The sequence below is a fragment of the Pipistrellus hanaki genome (assembly GCF_964339955.1).
Source record: "Pipistrellus hanaki genome assembly, chromosome: 16".
NCBI lineage: Eukaryota > Metazoa > Chordata > Mammalia > Chiroptera > Vespertilionidae > Pipistrellus > Pipistrellus hanaki.
In genome coordinates, this window is record NC_140518.1 from 18,123,638 (window position 1) to 18,146,759 (window position 23,122).

The 23,122-nt window shown below is 45.9% G+C and overlaps 1 protein-coding gene across 1 annotated transcript in view; it reads left to right on the top strand.

Annotated features, from left to right (window-relative positions):
* The window catches only part of MARCHF10 (membrane associated ring-CH-type finger 10), a 79,581-nt gene that overhangs the window by 17,861 nt on the left and 38,598 nt on the right, over positions 1-23,122 (top strand). Inside the window, 1 exon segment of the mRNA XM_084861765.1 lies at positions 15,146-15,317. Coding sequence (XP_084717891.1) covers positions 15,146-15,317 — 172 coding nt within the window.

Here is a 23,122-nt window from a genome sequence, read left to right on the forward strand (position 1 = left end):
AAACTGCCTTAGTGTTCAGCTGTTCTTGCAAATGATGCTCCAACGGATGTCAGCGGAGGGGCAGGTTCTGATGCTTCTAGAATACCTCCTTCCACCCCAGCTCAGCCCCAGGCCAGATTTCTACAAGCCCACCTACGTGGCAACTTCATTTTAGATCCTTTTTAAGGCTACGTGCAGCCTTTTGAACTGTTTGATCGGCTTACAATTTAACTGGGAGGTAAGTAAACATCAGCTCCACCTAACCGCCTGGAAGCCGGAGGAGTTAGAAGACTGAAAAATGAAGTGCTCTCTCCATGTGAGCAGGAACTTGTCTCCCCGGGACAGCTGCTGGCCTCGAGGAGCCAGCTGTGGCAGGCAGGGCCCTGGCACGTTCACGGAGAAGGGACTGGGGTCCAGATTTCCCCCAGAGAAAACGATGAAAATGACTCGCCCAGGACCTGGGGACGGCAGCCTTTTATGGAAGAGACATCCTGGACACTTCTCATCTTCCTGGAAGGGATGTTCAAACCTCAAGGTCAGAGGACACATGGTCACTGCATTTACTTTGTTGGCAAAGAAAGCAGAGACGAGATCTCTGTTTCTCAAGAGCACCGTTTGCCCTGCTGATAGGAGAAGGATTATTGTCCTTTCGCCATCCTCAACCGAGCCACCAAGTATTTAGATCGCAGGTCACAGGGACCCAGCCTTCCTTTGGAAGGAGGCAGTTCACCGAATCCCAGCAGCACCTGGCTCTGCCCCGGGCCTGCCCGAGCCAGGATGTTTACATCAGCGAGATCACCTGGATCTCCAGGAAAGCGAGGTAAGGCAAAGGTGAAGGTGTTCCATCAGACATTTCTCCACACAAACTTGGGAGGCTACACTAAAGACTCTTCAAGTAGTGTGCAGTGGTTTAAGAAGTCAGAATATCCATCCATACATCAGGACAGCGAACGTATAGAACTGAGCTGTCCAATTCAGTGGCCATTAGCATATTGGGGCCTATTTAACTTTAAATGTAAATGAATTAAAATAAAATTTAGAAGTCGGTTGTTCCTTGGTCTCACTAGCCACATTTCACATGCTCGGCAGCCACAAGCCACCTGAGGCCCGTGGCTGCCATATTGGACCCGCACATATAGATCACTTCCCCGGTTACAGAAAGATCTCGGGTCAGCCCTGCTCCAGGTCATGGTCAAGTCCAAAACACAAACAAGACAACACCCCATGGCCAGGAAGGGGTTTTGTTTCCCAGCAACTGGCCAAGCAATACTTTGCAATACAATAGGCAATCAAGCCAGGCTTGATTTGCATTGTGTGTTTTTCTACCACCTGGGGATATTTGCACAATTCCTTTCACTGCCTATTTATTCAGCCTGTCCTGTCGGTGAAATCTTGAGCTTCTCCTCTTTCAAACAGCTCTTGGGGAGTCGGTCTCCCATTAACCTGTCAGTGGCAACCTACCGGGCACCCTTGGCAGGGTCACGGCAGCAGGCAGGACTTGGCTCGGGCATACGCGTTCCGGGAGTCACACTGTTAATTTCCTCTAACCTCTGCTCATCCGCTGTCAGATTCCTGCGGGTCAGGCCTCCCTTCTTCCTGTCCCCAGGCCCCTGTGCGGAGGAGACAGCTCACACAAGCACACACCGGTCCTGTCCGCCCCGCCCCGGGGGCAGTGAGTCATCTCCAACACCTGGCTGGGTGTTTGTCACAGGGCCTGGCTCCCATTCTGCTCCCTCGAGGTGCACCTGAGCAATGAGGCCGCTCTGCCCACGGCGGCGTCTCCAGCCCGGAATGTACCTCACAGGGGCGGGACGCACAGCCCACGGTTTGACCGGGCGGGTCTGTGGGAATTTTCTTTTGCGTTTGTTTTCCGTTCTAGCTGTTGATCTGTTCACCTCGGTGTGCCCCAAGAGCCCCTCGGGCTCCAGGTGCTGGGTCCATCACCCTCTGCCCTCAGATTGTTCCTCTCCGTGAATCTGTTTCTGCCCACGGCAGGATTCGGGAAATTATCTGAGAATCCTCCCCCTGCTGCTCCTCACACTTCCGGGTAACCGGACTCCGAAGCTGGGCTGTCTTATCTCCTCTCTCTTGAATCTGTCCCCCAGCACCTCCCTTCGCAGGGTCTGTCTGTTTTTGCCTGGATGGTGGTAGGAGTCATTGCCCTGGTCCCTTTGTCTTCACCTCATTCCTTCCCTCCAGTCTTCCAGGCTGCAGGATGAATGACCCTCTAGCCCCGCATGGCTCAGTGGTTGAGCGAATCATGGTTTGATTCCCAGTCAAGGGGTTCCCCACTCGATCCCCAGTAAGGGGCGTGCAGGAGGCAGTGGATCATTGATTATCTTTTATCATTGATATTTCTGTCTCTCCCTCTTCCTTATTATCAAAAATCAATAAAAATGTATTAAAAAAAGAAAATGAATGATAATCTAGAAGCAAATTGGATCGTGTCACCACTCTATTAAAAATTCTTTAGTGGCCCTAGCTGGTTTGGCGCAGTGGGTAGAGCAGTAGCCTGGGGACTGAAGGGTTTCGGGGTCGATCCCCAGTAGGAGGCATGCAGGAGGCAACTGATCAATGATTTTCTCTCTCCCTTTCCCTTCCTCTCTGAAATCAATTTAAAAAATTATTTTTTTAATAAATGAATTCCGTTGTCTTTGGGATCATGTTCCAATACGCCAGCAAGGTACTCCAGGCCCTGATGGCCTGACCTTCAGTTCTGAGGGCACCTGCTCTGGGAAGAATTTCCAAGGCTTTTCCTGGGGTTTGGGTGGCTCTGCTCTTGTTCCTCCTTGGAATTGCCACCACACCCTCTGGGTTCAAATCTACCTTGAGGTACATACCGTCCTCTCTGCCTCTACCTTAGGCTAGCGCTGCTCAAGAGCAGGAGTGTACCAGAACCGGTTTGGCTCAGTGGAGAGAGTGTCGGCCTGCAGACTGAAGGGTCCCAGGTTCGATTCCCATCAAGGGCATGTACCTTGGTTTTGGGCACATCCCCATTAGGGGGTGTGCAGGAGGCAGCTGATCGATGTTTCTCTCTCATCGATGTTTCTAACTTTCTATCCCTCTCCCTTCTTCTCTGTAAAAAATCGATAAAATATATTAGAGCAGGAGTGTTCATTGTCATATTCCCAATGGCCACCAACCACATAGAAGGAGCTCAATGAATGTTCAGTGGCTGACAGTTGCAAGGATGTTGTAGGCATGAGCACATGTTGAGGTCAGAGCGACAAAGCCATAGCAGCCAGGCCAGGACTCCTCCCCCTGAGCGAGAACAGAAAGGTCACGCTGTTACTTGGAAGAATGAACGCTCCCTGACCTTGCCTGGAATTGTCCAGAGGTCAGTAGTCTGGTGAGGCGGTGAGGCTGCCTGTGTGCGGTGGCCGGTCTGGGCTTGAAGATTCATCAATTGTAGTCAACACCTTGGAAACCTCTGCCCTGGAGAGAGCATTCCTGTCCTGGCATACCGCTCTGCACAGGGACAGCTGGCTTCCGTAAAGCCCTGGTCGTTCCCTTTGTCCCGGGCAGGCAGGAACACAAAGACATAGGACAGCGGGGGGGGGGGCAGCTCTCCGGGGGCCAAGGAAGCTCATAAGAGCCCACCATCAGCTCAGGATTCACTGTCCTTCGTGACAGAAGTCGTCTTATTGTGACTGGACGTCCCTCCAGATCACTCTCCAGACTGCGTTGGATCTTTCCTCTAGGACAGTGTTTCCCAACATGTAGTACGCGTACCCCCAGGGGTGCGGGAAGAGTTTGGTGGGGGTACGCGTTGCACCGGAGTTTGGTGGGGATATGCACTGCACCGTGCTTAGCTGCGCCTAATTCTACGTTCTCATGAGTACGAGGGGTATTCAGCGTTACGAAAATTATAGAAGGGGTACACATATGTCAAAAGTTTGGGAAACACTGCTCTAGGATAAGCTTGTAGCTACATTGGAATGGCTGATGCCCAGGCCCCTCTGTGGGCAAACCTTGCTGGAGACTGTCAATGGCATCAGTGGAGCCAACGGATATTATACCCATGTCTTGGGCAAAGCCAGCAGCGCTTCATCCCTCTTCCGTTTCTGCACTGCATCAGAGTTCCAGGAGGTAATTTTAAAACAGGGCATAGCAGTAAAATGGGGCAGCTGTCAATTTAAATGGCAGCTGCTTCCAGAACACTGACTGTCCTGCCTTTCTCAGCAGATAAGATAGCCCAGAGTCAGTCCTTGCACCAGGGTGATTCTGCCACCAGGCTGCAATTCAGACACCTACTGTCACCTCCCATCCCCCCTCACTGAGACTGCCAGAGCCCCAAGATGGGTGGCCTCTGACCGGAAGAGTTCCCTGTGTTAATTGAACGCAACGGCTCAGAAATTGCATGAGAGAAGCTTATTATAGAAAGTGGCTTTTCCTCCCATTTTCTGTGGTGCTATGTACTTCAGTTGACCACATTTTATTTTTAAAATTCCCGTTTTTAAAAAAATGATTTTGATCCGTTTTTAAAACCAAAAATAAACTTGTTAAAAACCAATTAAAATTCAGATATCGAATTATAAAATGTTTTCAGTTGTGAGGAATTCTCACTCAGCTGCATGCCTGCCTTAAACCACATACAGAGTTTCATCCGCGAACCTGGTTGTCTGGTTTTCCTATTGCTTTATTTGTTAAGGAATTATAAACCTTTTGTGTCTGAGACAAGGTGCTGGGGGCCAGGGACTCGGTAATGGTGAGCCCCGCCCCCGCCCTCAGGGAGCTCAGCTGGGTGAGACAGGACCTCACACAAAAGCCTGCGGTCCAGGACAGTGTCTGCTGAGCGTGGGATCGTGTTCCAATACGCCAGCAAGGTGCTCCAGGCCCGGATGGCCTGACCTTCAATGCTGAGGGCACCTGCTCTGGGAAGAATTTCCAAGGCTTTTCCTGGAGGGTCAGGTGACTCTGCTCTGGTCCCTCCTTGGAATTGCCGTCCCACCCTCTGGGTTCAAATCCACCTTGAGGCACGCACCTTCCTCTCTGCCTCTACCTTAGGCTAGCGCTGCTCAGGAGCAGGAGTGTTCGTTGTCGCATTCCCAATGGAAAACCCCACAGCGCGTGCAGATGTTCGGCTGGACTGGGGGAGCTTGAAGGGGGAGTGGGGAGCTGAGGTGGGGGGACACGGCAGGTGGATGGAAGAGCCCAGGTCGAGAGCTGGGCACATTTGGAAAAGGGTGCAAGCCATCAGCCTCCCTGCAGCCCAGGAAATGGCATCAGACCCCTTCTCAGAGCCCCCCTCCCTGGAGGGCGCTGTTGCCCTCCCTCCTGCACCCCTTCCTCAGGCTCAGGAGGCAGGAGGGTGCCCTGCTCGTTCCCGGGTGCGGCTCCCAGACCACTGCTCCCTGCTCCCCAGGCTCTGTGGGAAGCCCGGGCCCACTGAGGCTTAAGCTGTTTTACCCCACCACCTCCCCTGCCCCACCTCACACCCCTCCTGGCCTCTCTCCCTTATGCAGTGGAGACTCTGTGGCTCCATCTCTGTTTGCCCCCTCGCCTGACCTCCTGCCACAGTCCTACACCAGTTCAGCATCTCCCTGGCTAATCCAGCCACACCCTGGCTTCTCAGGCCCCGGGGCCTCTTAATGCCCCCTCCGTTTCAGTCTGCTATCCCCGCCACCCACAGCACACCCTCCACTGCATCCCCAACCAGAAGTTCTCCATCTCAGAAGTCTACTGCTGAGCACCAGCCTTCCAGCCCTCTACTCACCCATTCCCACGGTGCCATCTCGGCCACCTCTGGGGAGCCTCTGCTCCGCGGGCTCCTCTCCCCATGCCCTCTCGTTGCTCCTAGGCAGCCTAGATTCTGTGGGTGATCCCTTGGTTCCCCTGACTCTTGTCTTCTCTCTCCCCACCCCGCCCCTCTGCCAAAGCCCTGCCCATCCACGGTCTCTGGACCCCCTACCCAGGCCACTGGCAACTGTTGGAGAAAAATGCTGCTCCTGAAAGGTCACAGCCACCAACCTCCTGGAACTCCTCAATGCTGCCCACTTTCCCTGGCCAGCTCCCTTCCACTTCAAACCTATTTCTCATCGTCAATGTCTCAGTCCTCAGCTCAGAGCTGCCCACCCACCCACCTCCCCCCCTCAGTCCCCCCTCTCCGCCTGTGCTCAGGAGCCCGCCCCCTAGCTCTCAGGACCCTTACTCCATCCGTCATCCTTTCCCTGTACCAGAGGCTTCCATCAGCATTTAATCATGATATGAGGGCTCCTACAAAAACTGAACAAGAAACATACACACAAAAACAAAAAACAACAGAACTGCCCTTCCTTGATCCCGCATCCCCTCCACTTGTGTCTTCTTCACAGTCAAAGTTCTCAAAATAATTATTTACACCGACCGACTCCATTTCCCCACCTCCTACTCGCTCCTCAACCCACTCCAATCTGGCTTCCACACTCATTCCACGGAAGTGACTGTTCATCTCCGAAGGCGGCAGGTCTCCTTCAGGCCTCGCTGTCCTTGACCTCTGGGCAACTTTGACCTGGCCACTCCAGTCTTCCAGGAAACACTGCGTCACTGGTGTCTGCGAAGCCACGTTCTTCTGTGGGCTTCCTCCTTATCTCATCCTTCTCCGACAGACCTGGAATTTCTAGGCTTGGTTTTGCGTCTCTATAGCTGGCAGCTTTATCCTATAATATTTTTGTGTTGCAAATCTTTTGGATAGTATGCTGAACTCTCTAAATCCTCCTCTTAGAATAATATTTTCAAATGTAAAAAAAAAAAAAAAAAAAAAAAAAGGATTTCAAAGGAAACCACTTTCATTGAAATAGTCATCAGAATCTTTTTAGAAATCTGTGGTTCAGTAATGTATGTGCTTCGTTATTAACACATTAAGTAACAAGTGACGGGCGTAAAGGGTATTTTGAGACATCGGCAACAAATCTAACAAAATGTGAAAATATCTGTGATTTCTAGTCGTGACAAAATCGCAGGTACTGCTAATACAACTGTGGTTTGCTGCCTGCGTTTGTAAATGAAGCATATGCTTAGATTTCAGCTAGAGGTAGCTGGAGATAAAGATGCAATTTTCCCCCCCATCCAAGTTCATGCCCCATCCCCAAGAAGCCCTGTTCAAGATTTTAACTGCCCAAATCAAGACATTATCGGTGAATGACTCCCAGATCTTTATTTCCAACCCAAACCTCACTTTTGATCTTCAGAGCTTAATAGCCAATTGTATACTCAGTAATTTCTTCTAGGAGGCCTCAAAGACATCTCAACTCCGCAGGCCCACTGCTGCAGTTTCCAACATGGCCCTTCATTCTTCCTTTTGCATCGTCAGAATCTGACACTTTCTCTCATCCTCACCCTCCTATTCAATACATCACCAAGTCCTATCAATTTTACTTCCCAAATATATTTTACTTTTAATTCTCACCTGAGGGTCAAATCTACAACCTGACCAGGAATCGAACCCACAGCCATATATATATATATATATATATATATATATATATATATATATATATATATATAATATTGATTTTTTACAGAGAGGAAGAGAGAGGGATAAAGGGTCAGAAACATCGACGAGAGAGAAACATCGATCAATATTTTCAAATGTAAAAAAAAGGAAACGAGCAGGGTGCCCTGCTCGTTCCCGGGTGCGGCGATCAATATTTTGCACACCCCTGCACACCCCCACTGGGAATGTGCCCGCAACCAAGGTACATGCCCTTGACCGGAATTGAACCTGGGACCTTTCAGTCCGCAGACTGACTCCACTGGGCCAAACCGGTTAGGGCTGCCCTATCTTCTTATATTTCTATACTATCTATCCATTTCCTTAAAAAAAAAAAAAGTATGACTTGTAATTTTACATTCATTGAATAACTATTTTATTAAATGATCTACCTCCCCACCTAGGCTGTACCTCTGTAAGGGCAGTCTTTGTTTTACTCCTCAATCACTCCCATAGCCCAGCATATATAATTATGTTTCTGTGATTTTGATCATATTTTTCCCAGTTTTCATTCTAGAAGTAAAAATCACCTGTAATGAACATCTTAGAGTACTATTTAATGAGTTTTAGCAAATGCATGGGTGTAGCCATGTAACCCAAACCTCCATTAAGTTCCTGTCATTCCGTGAAGTTCCCTCACGCCCCTTCCCAGTCGGTTCTTAGTGTTTGCACCATAAATTAGTTTGCCTTTTCTTGTTCCATTTCTGGAAGGCTGTTTGATTTCAACTTTCTCAGACCATTTTTATAAAGTGATGGAATATACATTCTAAATAGATGAGACAAATAAATGAACCTGTGTAATAATTGAAGTTACATACAAGTTACAAGTTAAAATTATAATCTTTTCCCAAAATGACAAAGACTTTTTAAAAGATAATAGTTGGAAAAGTTGCATAGAAACGCATTCTCATATACATCTTGAAATGTAAATCAGTACAATATTTCTAGAGGATACTTTGGAAACAAAAAAATTTACAATTGTTATGATGCTTTCATTCTAGTAGTATAAATTCCCAGTTTGGGGAACTTAAAAGGGTAAAGATGTGTATAAATATATAAGAACATTTACCATAACACTATCATAGAATAAAAAGAATTATGAGTGATCCACATAATTCAAAGAAATAATACCTTACTTATTGAGTTTACTCTCAGAGTAATATGTGTATGGTAACTCTGAAATTATTTCATGTTTGTTGCAAAGTAAAACAAATAAATATATTAATATAATTTAGAAAAAATATTATAAATATAATAGAAAAGAGATATTAATATAAAAAAGGAAAGGCCCATATAGTGTTAACTTTTAACTAGAAATATTACTGTGAACTCATGATTTTAAAAATACATGTTTCTAATTAACTCCATTGAAAGGATTTAAGAACAATGTCACTCCAGTAGCAATGAACACGCCTAGCATACAGACATTGGTTTCTAAATACCATTCTCAGTGAAAAGAAAGCACTTCTGAGGTAGGTAAAGCACAAAGTGAGGCTATCACATTTATTGTACCAGAAAACAAAGAATTACTCCAAGACTCAAGTCAAGAGCCACGGTGGATGAATTTCCACTCTCCATTTTCGGTACAATTTCAGCATTGAAAACTTTGATGAGGTAATTAAATAAAAAACAGAGATGGATAAATAAAGAGATAGATGCTAGATAAATGAGAAGGAAGAATGCCACCTAACTGTAGAAGAGGTGATAGAATTAGAAAAATTATTTTACTACCCAAATCACTGGGTGAAATGCTGTTTAGGAATAGGCTACCATCTCAGAATCATCCCATAGATTATCTACTGATAACGGAATAGGTGTGGAGAATGTACATTAGAGAAATCTGGCAGTCACCACCTCAACCTAGAGATCAAACGGCATTGCTTAGTGCTGATGTGATGTTATAAAGCAGGACACCACACCACCTATAGTATATTCATTCCAAAAAAAAACAACCTGAATTTTATTATGAGGAAACAATAAAATTCAGAACATAGGATATTCAATGAGGCTGGGACTCTTCAAAACAGTAAAAAACATGACAAAGAAAACAGGCCAGAGAACTGAAGAGGCACAATAACTTCACACATTGCATGTACCTTGTTTGATTATAAATCAAAACAAAAACCTAAAAAGACACTTTGGGTAATATATGGTGATGATTTGACTTTGGGTAATGGACGCAATGTACAATACTGGTCTAGAATCATAGAAATTTACACCTGAAACCTATATGATCATTTTAACCAATGTCACCCCAATAAGTTTAATTTTAAAAAGACATTTTGGTGACATTTGGGTTTGAATATGCTCCTCCATATTAGATAATGTCATGGGACCATTAAATATCCTTAGGTAACATTCAGTTCAAGGTGGGCAGCCACATCCCAGCCTCAACTCTTACCACATGGGAAGGGATTTTGGTGGGAAGCTCCATCCCAGTCCTTAAAGGGGGTCTGAAAGAATACACACCAAGCTATTTGTAGTTTTAATTTCAAGGTTAAGGGGGTTTTGATTGTTTTAAATTGCTTTTCTTTCTGCTTGTCTTTTTCCATTATGAGCATACATTCCTTTTGTAATAAGAAAAGAATTACACTTTACAAAAATCAGCCATTGAAACTACTGAAGGATTATTTCACGGGCAAATTTGTAGGGTGTTTGTTTTCGCCCTCTGAAAGCAACGTACAAGCTCATTGTAAATGCCACCTTACATATTTTTCTACTCAGAAACCTTCTGTTGGACCCCATTCTCTATCTCATTGAGTCTCAAGCCTTAAATCTCAGAGCCCCCCAGCATTTGACCCCCACCTTACCATCCAGCTTTATTTCTCACCTCTCCTCCCCATGCCTATGCTCTGGACACGTCCCTCACTCTCTGAGGATCATGCCATACCTCATGCACCATCATACCTTGGCTCATGTGCAGCCTCCAGCCTAAGACAGTTTTAAAAATATATATATATTGATTTCAGAGAGGAAGGAAGAGGGAGAGAGAGATAGAAACATCAACGATGAGAGAGTCATTGATCCTCTGCCTCCTGCATGCCCTCTACTGGAGATCAAGCTTGCAACCCCAGCATGTGCCCTTGATCCAAATTAAACCTGGGATCCTTCAGTCCATGCGCCAACGCTCTGTCCACTGAGTCAAACCAGCTAGGGCCTAAGACAGTTTCTACGCATCCTTCAGGTCCCAGAAAACACCACCTCCTTTGAAGCTTCCCTTGATTTCCACTTTTTCTCTGAGTTCCTTTGAAATTCAGAATTGGTGCCACGCTATTTATCACTTAATCAAATATTTTTGCATTTTGCTGGTATGGTATTAATCTTGTCTCTCACATTGTAAGTGTCTTGTTTTTATGTCCCTTCATAGTGCCTAGCATAAGGTTGAAGACATAGTAGGTGCATATACTTATCAATTAATTCCCATGTTTTATGATGTATTATTTTGAGTAGAAGGTATTTTCATGGACAAGATCCTTTTGATGGATCAAGTCTTTCAAATTCCTCTGATGCTCCTCCCAGCTAAAAGGAGAATATGAATTGAGTTAAAGGAAGAAGGAGAAACACATTGTAGCAAGACCATACCCACCTGAGGGCAGTCTCCATGTGCTTCTAAACACTACACTAAACTGTTCAAATTTTTTAAATCCAACCAATTTCTGGTCACATACCACCTCCTTACCCACTGCCACCACACAGAACTCCATCCCAGAGAACACTGGGTTTGTTTGAGGCACAATTTGAATATGGACTTTGAGCACAGTACTCTGAAAATGCTCATTTGCATTCACAGTCCCTCGGTCACCCTTTCCATGTTGTCACTGTTTGCCTGGTGGGGTTTACTGCTTTGATCGCTCTCTTTCAGAATCTCACGAGACTGCATTTATTTCAAAGGTGATATAGGCATGCAGTCTTTCTCTGGCACCAGCCTGACACTCCTCCTTGCCTCTTCTCTCTCATTTACAGCAAGCCGTGCCCTGAGCTGTTTTCTAAGATCTGCCCCGCTCAGCCGCCCATCACGTGATATGTGGCAAAAATGGGTTTTGTACACATCAATCTGAATTCAGCAGCACATCTTGGGGTGAGCGGCTGGCATGCCAGTTGAGAACCAGTTCCCTGGTGCTGGAAATGCGCCATCAGGCAAGAGTTGGAAAATGACTTCATCTTTGCTGTCCCCGACTTCATCTAGTCCCCTTGCTCTTCTGATCCTCTCTGTTCATTGTCACATTGCCATTTCAGACTCAACCCTCTCAGGTCCCAGTGTAAAAATCTAGTCAACCCCACTTCCCTGAGGAACCTTGGTTCTCCTTCTTCTAGTCTAACTATAACCATTCTAATGTTATTAAGTCCTGACTACAGTGCCCAAGGCTGCGTACATGCCCTAAGGTAAGCCCCGCCCCTGCTTTTCCCAGTGTGAGTCCTCCGTCACCTCAGGAGAGAGCCTCGCCCTGGGCCAGGGAATAGCTCTGCTTCAGTATGGATGATGCCTTAGCACAGCTGGGGGTCTTTGGAAAATGTTAAGAGTCCTATTCCAGAAAAGACTGATTTTTGACAATGACTTTATTTCGTTAACATGGCTTTATTAGGACTTTCTCATCAAATTACCAATAGGAGACTTGAAGTCAACACCTCCATCAAGTAGTGCGGTGTTTTCACTTTATTTTATCTTTTATGTTCATGGCTTTGATTTTGAAAGAGAGCTGGTTCTCTTCCCCCAAATAATAGCAGTATGCTGTCGCCTCCACCTCCATGTGACATTTTAACGTAGGAACATATGGGGGAAGAAATGAAGATTGTAATTACTGTTCAGAATTACAAGAGGAAAAGACATAGTTTTAAAAACTACTTTAAATCAAAATAATTATTATTGTTTGAGAATCTACATGTTTTTAAATATTGGCCATTAGAGCTTCACTGTCTGGAAGAAAAAAAAAGTGTGTCATATTTTCTTAAGATTAGATCAATTCTAGCTATCATCAATTGCTTTCAGAAAAAGTTGAGAGTCCATTATAGGAATTGACCCACCTCTCTGTTCATATCTCTATGGGATAGGTGAAAATTCTACTGAAATCTTCATTGGGACTTTTGGTTTTGGTTTCAACTGTGGATTGATAATGTTCAGTCATTAGCTGGTTAGTTTTTTAAATGGCTGAACATGAATTAATGGCCGACTGCAAAAGCCAACATGCACATGGCCCTTACTGTTTGCCTGGCACCGTTCTAAGTGCTATAAGCATACCTTAACTCACTTACTCCTCACAGAACCACCCACGGGTAGATGTTGTTGTCCACAGAGGGGCAAATCTGAGATGCAGAGAGGAACTACCTCAGTCAATAACATGAAAGAGCCAGGATACACGCCCAGGAACCTGGGCTCTGAATCTTAGATACCACACTTTAGTGCCAGAATGAATTACTAACAAATTCACACACACACACACACACACACACACACACACACACACACACACCAGAGGGTCCTCCCAAAAAATACGATAGCTTTTCATGAGAAAGGATACATAAAAATGGCTGAGTATATGAGAAGACATTAATAAAGACACAAGAAGGTCAAGTGATTTGCTTGAGATTATTCAACGGAAGCAGGCAGGAAAAGATCCAACAGCACGTTCCTAAGTATATTCTTGCCATTCTGGTTTTAGTCTCCAACTGACAAAACACCCACTTCCAGCTGCAATTTCTGGATTCTGAATGACTACCAACTGGAAGTAAGGTTGGTGGAACCAGGAACCAGAGATGAATGTGCTCGGAACAGAAGGGCACAATTCCCTATGCAACAAGCATGGCGGAATTGGCCAAGCTTTCTGTCACCTGTCCTACTGAAGGCTTAAGGTATAATGAGTGAATGGGCGAAGGAAAGATAAACATGGCTTACCACTCCACCCAATGAAGTCTCTCAGCCACTCCTCCCAGCTCACCATGGCCTGGTGCAGCAGAGAATTCTCCACCCACTAACGTGAGTTGTTTGTGGGAGAAATTCTGTTCCATGCTCACGGATGTTCTTCTTGCCTATGACAACCTCAGGCATCAATAATTAAAATTTGCCCACATTTCCCTCGCTGAGAATGGAGAGCTTGTTTCATGTTCAGAAATGACCTAATGTTTCATCTTTGACATTTCAGAATAATTTTCAAAGATTTCTATTTAATTCCAGAATCAAAAAGGAATGGGGAGAACAACCAATTCATTATGCCCTTGCCTTTTCCTGTCCCTTTATCTGAGGGTGGTCTGTTTGCTGAAAATGTAGGGAGAAACAATAATTATTTGTTGGGAGGCTGGATCCAGACTCTGAATTACAAAGCATGATTAACAGTCTGGGAGGGTAACGGTGTGTCCACCTGTAGATTTGATCTTCTTTACAGAAGATGGACGAGAAGGGGGATTTTTTTGGAGTTTAGTTTGTCTTATGCTGCACCCAATAACTCAAAGCTAGTCAGAGTATTTTCCTGAGTCAGGAGCCTTGAAATGAAAATGCCATAACTGTCGGTGAGACCGATGAGCAAGATCAATACAAATTGCCACAGCCGGGGAGGTGAGGGGAACATTAATTTAGCATTCTGTGTCTGCAAAAGACTGCGTTTTCCAACACTAGACTAATGCACAAGGTGGGGGGATTTAGTGATAAGTGTTGGAATTCCTGGGGTTGAGGGGGGCGGGAAGCCTTGTGGTTTTGTCTGTTGCTGAGCATATGGCCTAGCAAATCATACTAACAGCAGCACCTAAACCATGAGGCAGGACTTAAATCACCCTTCTAGACCAGGTTTCTCACAAGCCATTTATATTGTTTCCATCATTACTTTGGTGGTTGGAAGTGTGGCGAAGTACACAAGCTATCGAATGGCTGCATAGCTTTTACTGCGTCTGCAAGGCTGTGTTAAGACAGTCTGACATTGCAGGAATCATGATTTGTCCGCGCATAGATTTATACCGACTTCTTTATAGCAGACTGACAAGCAGGGGACTTTTAAAAAGACCAGTCTGTCTTATGCTGCACCCAGTAACTCAGAATATTAAACTGAGGTCTGACGTATTCGATCCCAACACAGTATCTAAACTTCCTTTCCATTGTCAAGTGTACGATTAACTCAAGGAATATTTTTTCCTCACTCACCGCCAAAGTAGTTCAGACGACGAATAGCACGACATTCATGTAGCTTTGAACATGAACTGTTGACTGGTCATCAAATTGCAGTACTTCAGGGCCAGAAATGCAGCCTTTTCATAATGTTCCAAAAGACAGACCAGTAGATGTGCATTCTTCTTATAATGTTCTACAAGTGAGACTCATCACTTAGCTATCATTTCTACATTGATAAGCCAGTCCATCAAAATCTCACTGGTGAAAGGGCCTATTGAGCATCATGGTGGGTTGCTCCCAAGTTATTAATGGAGGTGGCTTGTTCCCTCTGCTTAGCAAAAATACTAGGCTACTGCCGAAACCGGTGTGGCTCAGTGGATAGAGCGTTGGCCTGAGGACCGAAGGGTGCCAGGTTCAATTCCGGCCAAGGGCATGTACCTTGGTTGCGGGCACATCCCAGTAGGCATGTGCTGATCGATGTTGCTCTCTCATCAATGTTTCTAACTCTCTGTCTTTCTCCCTTCCTCTCTAAAAAATCAATAAAATATATATTTTTAAAAATACTAGGCTACTGATACTCAAACTCCTTTCATTTTCCATAGAGTAGTAGTGAGGAGGATCTTCAAGCCCAACCGGGATTATCTGCCAAGAGTTCTTTGATGAACTATGATTCCAGACTTCCAGCAATCGACCAGACATCCGTCAAGCAGAAACATAAAAGTACCATGACTGCAAGGCAACCAGAGAAAGTGGGCTCCAGCAAACCCTCTCCAGGTGAGTAGCTACTTTATATTCAGATTCACAAATTCTAACATCCCAGCGTGAAAGGTAATGACAGCTATCAAACGGGTGATGTTGATTGCATTCAAGTGGTTTCCAGGTGGCCAATGCAGATTTTGAGGGTCCAATGATCTTATGCAAATGGTCAAATCCATTTTTGGGGAATATCAGGTCAAGGAGGCATGGACTATACAGAGTGTCTCCACTGCCCGCATTTTCTGCCCAGTCACTGGCTTTGTGTGGCACTCGCTGGAATTGCTGCCTTTTCATCTTTTTCACCCTCGGGGTGTGTGTGTGGGGGGGGTGGGTCAGGAAATAAAGGCATTTGGCCCCAGGTATCAAGTTTTATGACTCCAGCAACAGCATGAAGAGAAGCTTTCACAGGCATCTGAATGGCATAATTTATAGCCAAGAACGAGTAATAAAGGCCTCCACTTCTGAGGTTGTCCTCTCTGGGAGAGAAGGGGCTTGATAAATCCTCCCTTTTGTGCAATTTGGTAAATAATTCACTCTTTAGCTGCCTTTGAAGCGAAGGCCAGTCCTCTGCTTGAGGCAGGAGTGATTTAATCATATCCAGAAAGGGGATAAATCCAACTGAACATTTAGAATCCCTCGGGCTCATCCCCATCAGAGCCAACATCTGTGGGACAAAGTCGATTCCTCTGGGAACTGGCGTGGACGTCGGGGTAACTGGGAAGAAAGTCCGCCGTCTGCTCGCAGTGCCATGGAAATGACCCAGATTAGCTGCCGAAGGACTCCCAAATACCGTGTGATCCACTTACATCCAAGCCACAACTACCTTCTAATCCTGAATAGCTCTTGTCATACAACCATCCATCCAGTGAAGTCTTAATGTATTGCTGAAGAAAATGGCAGCTGTCAGATTAACAGCCCACACCTTGCTGCTTTTAATGAAGTGAAAAGCAAATGAACTTCTGAAATGATGTCCTTTCAGGCAAAGCCCCCAACTCTTTTTTTCTTAGGGGGACACATCATCATAGTTAATACCTCACTTGGAAGACTTTTCGTAGGAATTGGTTTCTTGATTCCGTTCTTTAAGAATGAAATAAGACAGGTAGGATCATTCCCCAAATATTTCAAAATATTGATACATGTTGCAACTTGTTGAATTGAGGATGTTTTTAATAGGAAAAAAATGAATTTAAATTTATTTTTATTTTTTAAAATATATTTTATTGATTTTTCACAGAGAGGAAGAGAGAGGGATAGAGAATTAGAAATATCAATGAGAGAGAATCATCGATCAGCTGCCTCTTGCACACCCTCCACCAGGGATGTGCCCTCAACCAAGGTACATGCCCTTGCCCAGAATCGAACCCGGGACCTTTCAGTCCACAGGCTGACGCTCTATCCACTGAGCCAAACAGATCCCTGCTGAATTTAAATTTAAATAACACAACTCCATACACTTGATATAATTTTTATTTTTCTTGCTAAAGCTGCGTAGCTGCTGCGTGGTGTGCTTTGTCATCCTCTGAGAAATATTATTAAAATGAACAGTGTAGGCTCACTCAGTGATTTTAGCGTGTCTGATTAATACAGATGTAAATTCTCCATATGGAACTTACAACACTGACAAAAAGGATGAGTTAATTCACTTTACGTTCTATAAAACATTGAATTTGAAGAATTACTAGAGTGCAAAGCACCAAGGTTTAGGCAAGAGAGCCAAGTTGGCAGAAAGACATCAATTTCATCAAATGAGGGGTGTTACTTGTAATAAAAATCTGTTAAAAACTACCACCTTGCTCGGCCAGTGTTGCTCAGTGGTTGAGCGTCAACCTATGAACCAGATAGTCATGGTTCGATTCCTAGTCAGGACACATGCCTGGCTTGTGGGCTTGGTCCCTGGTGTGGGGCCTGCAGGAGGCAGCCAATCGATGATTCTTTCCTATCATTGATGTTTCTATCTTTCCCTCTCCCTTCCTCTCTGAAATCAATACAAATATATTTTTTAAATTAAAATAAAAACTACCTCCTTTATTATCATATTATGTCATAGATTATGTCCCAGACCCATGCAGCCATGAGCTGGACCATGGCCTGGCTGTGGGCATAGCAGCCCTGGTGACATGTCAGTTGCTATAGAAACCAAATTTGTTGTGCAACAAACTAGGCTGGTCATGAAGTTGGCTGAAAGCAAAGCCTTGGTGTGTTAAGATCTGTTCTATTTACAAGTGTAGACTCACCCCTTAAGGAGCCCCTCAGAGTTCCTTAATTAGCAGAGCAAAATGGGAGCCCAGAGACATGGCAAGAATTTAAGCTGTCTCTTTAGAAACAGGAGGATTGACTGATGGGGACTACTCAGAAAATTCAGATAAATGCCCTATTATAGAAAAAAAGGATTTGGGCCCTGGATTATCTGGACACATTGATCTAATTCGCCAGGTATATTTATGGTTTCCTGCTTTTCTTTGCCTCTGTAGAGAAATTATTTTCCTAAAGCATTTTGGGGTAAATCCAAAGTTGGCAGAGAGTCACCAAAACTTCTTCCCATGTCAGACCTCGAATTCTTGCAAAACTGAAGCATCAAACACAGTTAAATTCCTTTGCAACATTTGCCTCATAGGTTAGCCTTCCAGATGGTTTAATACCAGACCTCTACCAAATAAAATAATGTAGCTAGGACAACAAGTGTTGGCGAGGATGTGGAGAAAAGAGAACTTTGTGCACTGCTGGTGGGAAGGCAGCATGATGTAGCCGCTGAGGAAAACGGCACAGTCACCTCAAAAGATTAAAGACAGAACTGCTTTATGACCTAGCGATTCATCTTCTGGAGATTTATCTGAAGAAACCTGAAACACGAATTCGAAAGAATGTGTGTACCCCTATGTTCACTGCAGCGTTATTTACAACAGCCAAGATTTGGAAGCAGCCCCAGTGTCCATCAGGAGATGCGTGGCTAAGAAAGCTGTGGTACATTTGCACAGTGGCATACTACTCTGCTGTAAAAAGGAAGAAAATCTTACCTTTTGCAACAGCATGGATGGACCTGGAGAACATTACGCTAAGTGAACTAAACCAGGCAGAGAAAGACAAGAATCATATGATTTCATTCATATGTGGAATTTAATGAGCCAACTGAACTATCAAGCAAAATAGACTCATAGATAGCAAACAGGCAGACAGACCTGGGATGTGTTGAGGAGGGGGTTCTTGGGAGTGGTGATGGAGGGGTTGAGCAAAAAAGAAAAGAAAAAAAGAGAGAGAAAACTCACAGACATGGACAACAGTGTGGTGATTGTGGGGTAGGAGGTGTAAGAGGAGATAAATGGTGATGGAAAAAATTAAATTACATTTTAAAAAATATTGTATCTGGGGAATGTGACTTCCATGCAAATGTACGTATGCAATGATGAGCCACGTCATGAAAAAAGCTTTTCCTTCTATGTGAACTGCCATCTAGGACCCCTAAAACGGCTGTTTACAGTAGAGGAACAATCCGTCCTCGCCACAAATAGGTTTATAACTGAGAAGGCGTCAGATGTTCATCATTCTTCCCACTATTAGAAAGAACTCACACATTTTAAATTAAGTCCATATATTCCCTGGAACCGTTTCTAAATGAGTTAGTTGGCTTTGCTTCTCCTTACTATCTTTCTCCACCCGGGATGTGCAGGGTATGGGTGGGCACGTGCTTTGGAGTCAAAATGCTTGGATTAGCATCTGGGCCCCACTGTTTACTTGCTGTGTACCTTTGGGAAAGTAACTTCTTGTGCCTCAGTTTCCTCATCTGTAAAATGTGGGGGGCGGGGGTCAAAGCAGATCTCATCTGCTAGGATTTCTGTGAGGAGTAAATGATAAAACTATGCTCAGCTGTAGAATACTGCCTGATACCATAAGCCCTTGATATGTTAATAGCATCGTGCATCTAGCACATAAGAGCTGCGTTTAATGAGGAGAATGAACTAGAAAACGCTTTTATCTTTGTCTTAATGTTGTCCCCCTCCAATCATTTTTTTCCCTTTGCCAAAAATCAGTTATATTTTTTAAATGCTAACATAAATACAGGTCCAGACACTTTTACTACACCCTGAATTTCCAGAGCAAAACATCAAACGGAGAGAGATGAATGATTAGAAAGCAGTTACCAAGCCAGAGATTGGCTTTATCTCCCCAAAGACATGGAAGAGCCAGGCAGACTCACGACCCAGCTGGGTCCGATGTGCAACTGATTCAGAAATCCGATCTCATGACCAAGGCGGATCCAGGGTGAGAAATAAGCCTGGCAGCCTCCCGTATTCCTCTTTCGGAATTCTGGATGGATCTGTAGGACGCAGAATGGTCAGCAGGCCTGGCGAGGACAAGGGGGGGACAGGGAAGGGCAGGGAGCCACGGCGGCGTCTGGTTCCCGGACTCCTTCCTGCTCCCCAGCCCCAGCCTGAGCTGGAAAGGAGCTACCTCTCCTCCCCAGGACACACAGAGGCATCCAGAGGCCGTTGTGCTGTGGGGCTCTGGCTCCTGGAGTCCTCGCACCCTCTGCCCCAGCGCCAGGCACATGGAAAGTGAGGGTGCCCTGTCCTCGCACCTAGAGCTTGGGCATCGCCCCCTGGTTATGTGCCAGGGAAGCGGATCTGGATGGAGGCCTGAAGCCTGCTTCCAGAATCTTGCCCTTTAAAACAAAGCCAAGCATTCTGAAATTATCCTCACTTATTATTGAGTTCAATGTTAGTCATTACCAGACTCAGATTTGTAGGAGTGGCAGAACCTATTCAGCCTAATAGTGGCTTATCGTGAAGATGTGTTCTTGTAAAACTAAGAAAAAGCAGTGGATTCAATCTTTGAAGATAAACATCTAAAATTACCATGGTCTCTTTTGAATTGGGGAATATCTATTTGAAGAGGAGCTTGGAAGAGAAATCTGAGGCAAATTCCAAATCTTCAAAACCTACCTTGCAAATGAATCTTTTTTTTTAAATATATTTTATTGATTTTTTACAGAGAGGAAGAGAGAGGGATAGAGAGTTAGAAACATCGATGAGAGAGAATCATCGATCGGCTGCCTCTTGCATGTCCCCTACTGGGGATGTGCCCACAACCAAGGTACATACCCCTGACCGGAATCGAACCCAGGACCCTTCAGTCCACAGACCGACGCTCTACCACTGAGCCAAGCCGGTTTCGGTGCAAATGAATCTTAAAGACTTTCTCTGAAAGGCCACGGCTAATGGGTTTCCAGGCAACCTGCTGGTGTCCAACAACTTTTTAAAAATATATATATATTTATATTGATTTTCAAAGAAGGGAGAGGGAGAGGGAGAGGGACAGGAAGAAGGAGAGGGACAGGGACAAGAAGAGGGAGAAGGAGAGGGAGAGCAACATCAATGATGAGAATGATCCACTGCCTCCTGCATACCCCACCCCCCCACCCCCCACTGGGGATCTAGCTTGAAACCCAGGCATGTGCCCTGACTGGAATCGGACCATGACCTCTTGGTTCATAGGCCGATGCTCAATCACTGAGCCATGATGGCTGAGCTGTCCAACAATTTTCCAAGTTACCTGCCCAAGTTAGAAAACAACCAGCATAAGGGGATGCTGCCATTTTTACACAGATCATCATCATCATAATTGTCAGCCCTTTTATGCTAATGCGTCCAAGACAGCGGGGCTCAGGGGTGTCACAGAGCAGAATTTGAAGTCCTGGCTCAGAATCCTAATCCACCGCTTTATAGCCTATAAATGTGAACTGGCAACTTCTCCAAACTGTTTCCTCATCAGCAAAAGGGAGTTCTTACCTGCCTCGCCAGGCAGACAGGAGCTCTGAAATCCTGGGTATAGGCTAGCTAGGCCTTGGGTAAAGGTTATTTCCCAACCTCCCCCTCTGCTTATGAAGCCTGCCCAACACCATATGCTACTCTCGGTTAGCCTCTTCATAAGAGAAATTGTAGTTTGAGATGTAAGAGAGACTATAACTTGATTATAAAATCTTTTCATTATTTGATTATCAAGGAAGACGTCCATTTATCCAGTCCCTATGGGATGCTAGTAAATACATTCAACTGCCCTCACCATCCCGGGTATATGATGTCAGGGTGAACTGGTCATCCATTCACTTCATTCATTCATTCACTGCATGCTTACCTGCCAGCCACTGCATGGGTGCCGGGGATACGGAAATAAAACACACAGGGCCTGCCCTCCAGGGCTCACAGCCTACATGCCCTGACCACAGTTATTGCTAAGAGCGTTGAGCGGCGTGAGAAGCCTGAGGGACAGGGGGTTTAGCCAGGGGAGCAAGGCAAGAAAGATGTGCCAGCTGTATATGCTGAGTGTGCTAAGGCATGGAGGGGAGAGAGCAGAAAAGAGGGGAAGAGAGAGACGTCAGACAGACATCAAGAAACTACACGTCAGCTAGGGCCTCGAGTCTCCAAGTGTCCCCAGACTAGGAGGCGTCACCCGAGAGCCTGTTAGAAATACAGACCCTCTTGTCCCAACCTGGGCTTACTGAGTCAGACCTGCCTCTAACAAGCCCCCTGCACATTCGAGCTTGAGAAGCTCTGGCTTAGGGTCAGGCTGCCAATTAGGATGTGTAGAGTATGAAGTTGACACCCTCTGGAAGGCAAGGATGAGGTCCCCCAGGGCCTTGAATGTCACCCTGAAGGCAATAGAGCATCCATCATGGACAGAGGCCGGGCAGGAAGTGATTGGAGGAGACCAGCCTTTTTTAAAGCTGAGCGTGGCTGTAGCACTGGCTGGGAAGGCGAGGACAGCCAGACACAGGCCGGGATCAGAGAAGCAGTAGCTGCCGTGGACCCGGAGAGAGATGAGAAGGGCTTGAGCAGGAGCAGAGGCAGAGGGGATAGGGAAGAGGGCCCGAGCTTGAGGGATGTTGCAGGAAGTACACCTGACGGAACTCAGTGACTACTGGGCGTGGACATGAGGAAAAAGAAAGAATCGAAGAAACCTTGGAGTCCTGGCCCAGAAAGCTAGGCCAGCGGCGGCTGCCTTGGCCAAAGCTGAGGAAGGGAGAGGAGGGTGGGTCCCCTTCTGTGGTGTCGCCTCGGAGGGCCAGGCAGGAGGGCCAGGAGGAGATGCCAGGAAGCCCCCAGGTACCCAGGCTGAGGCTCAGCACAGATCCCGGCCGCCAGGAGGAATCCAAGGGCCCACAGTGAGCAAGAGGCAGCCGCACCCACAGCCTCTCCCCGGGAGAGTGGACGGAGGGAGAAGAGAGATGAGGAAGGAACCTTGGGGGCTGAGAACAGTGAAGGGGGAAAATGCGTGAAGACAACTCCGGAGAAATGATCTGAGGAGGAGGAGCCACTCCCTCAGAGGCGTTTGGGAAGGAGGAAGTGGATAGTAGCGTCAGGTGCTGCAGAAGATTCCAGCAACTCGGGACGAGACCCCTGCGTCACAGGGCCAGGCACGCCCCTGAGACACCGCGGGCGCAGGTCCAGACCCCAGGGTAAAGCGGCGGTCACCACACAGCGAGTCGTGATGTTTTAGCTGGTGGAGGGTCTTGCTTTTTGTTTGTAAACAAACAAACAAACAAAAAAAAAAAACAAAAAAAAAACACAACACCTGTGAAGCATTGAGAAAAGCCCAGAAAAACAAGGCATGCCTTTAGGGGTTTTCAGCCGGGGTGGTTACAATGATGCTGGAACTGATTTTAGCCGTAGCATCTTCTAAACTTCTCTGATGTTAAGAATCGCCAGGCAGGTCCCTAATTAAAATACTCGTCCCTGGTCCCCGTCCCTGACCCAGCGCGGCAGAACCTCCAGAAAAGGGGCCTGCAGAGCAGGGCTTGTAACAGGCGCTACAGCTCATTCTCGTCAGAG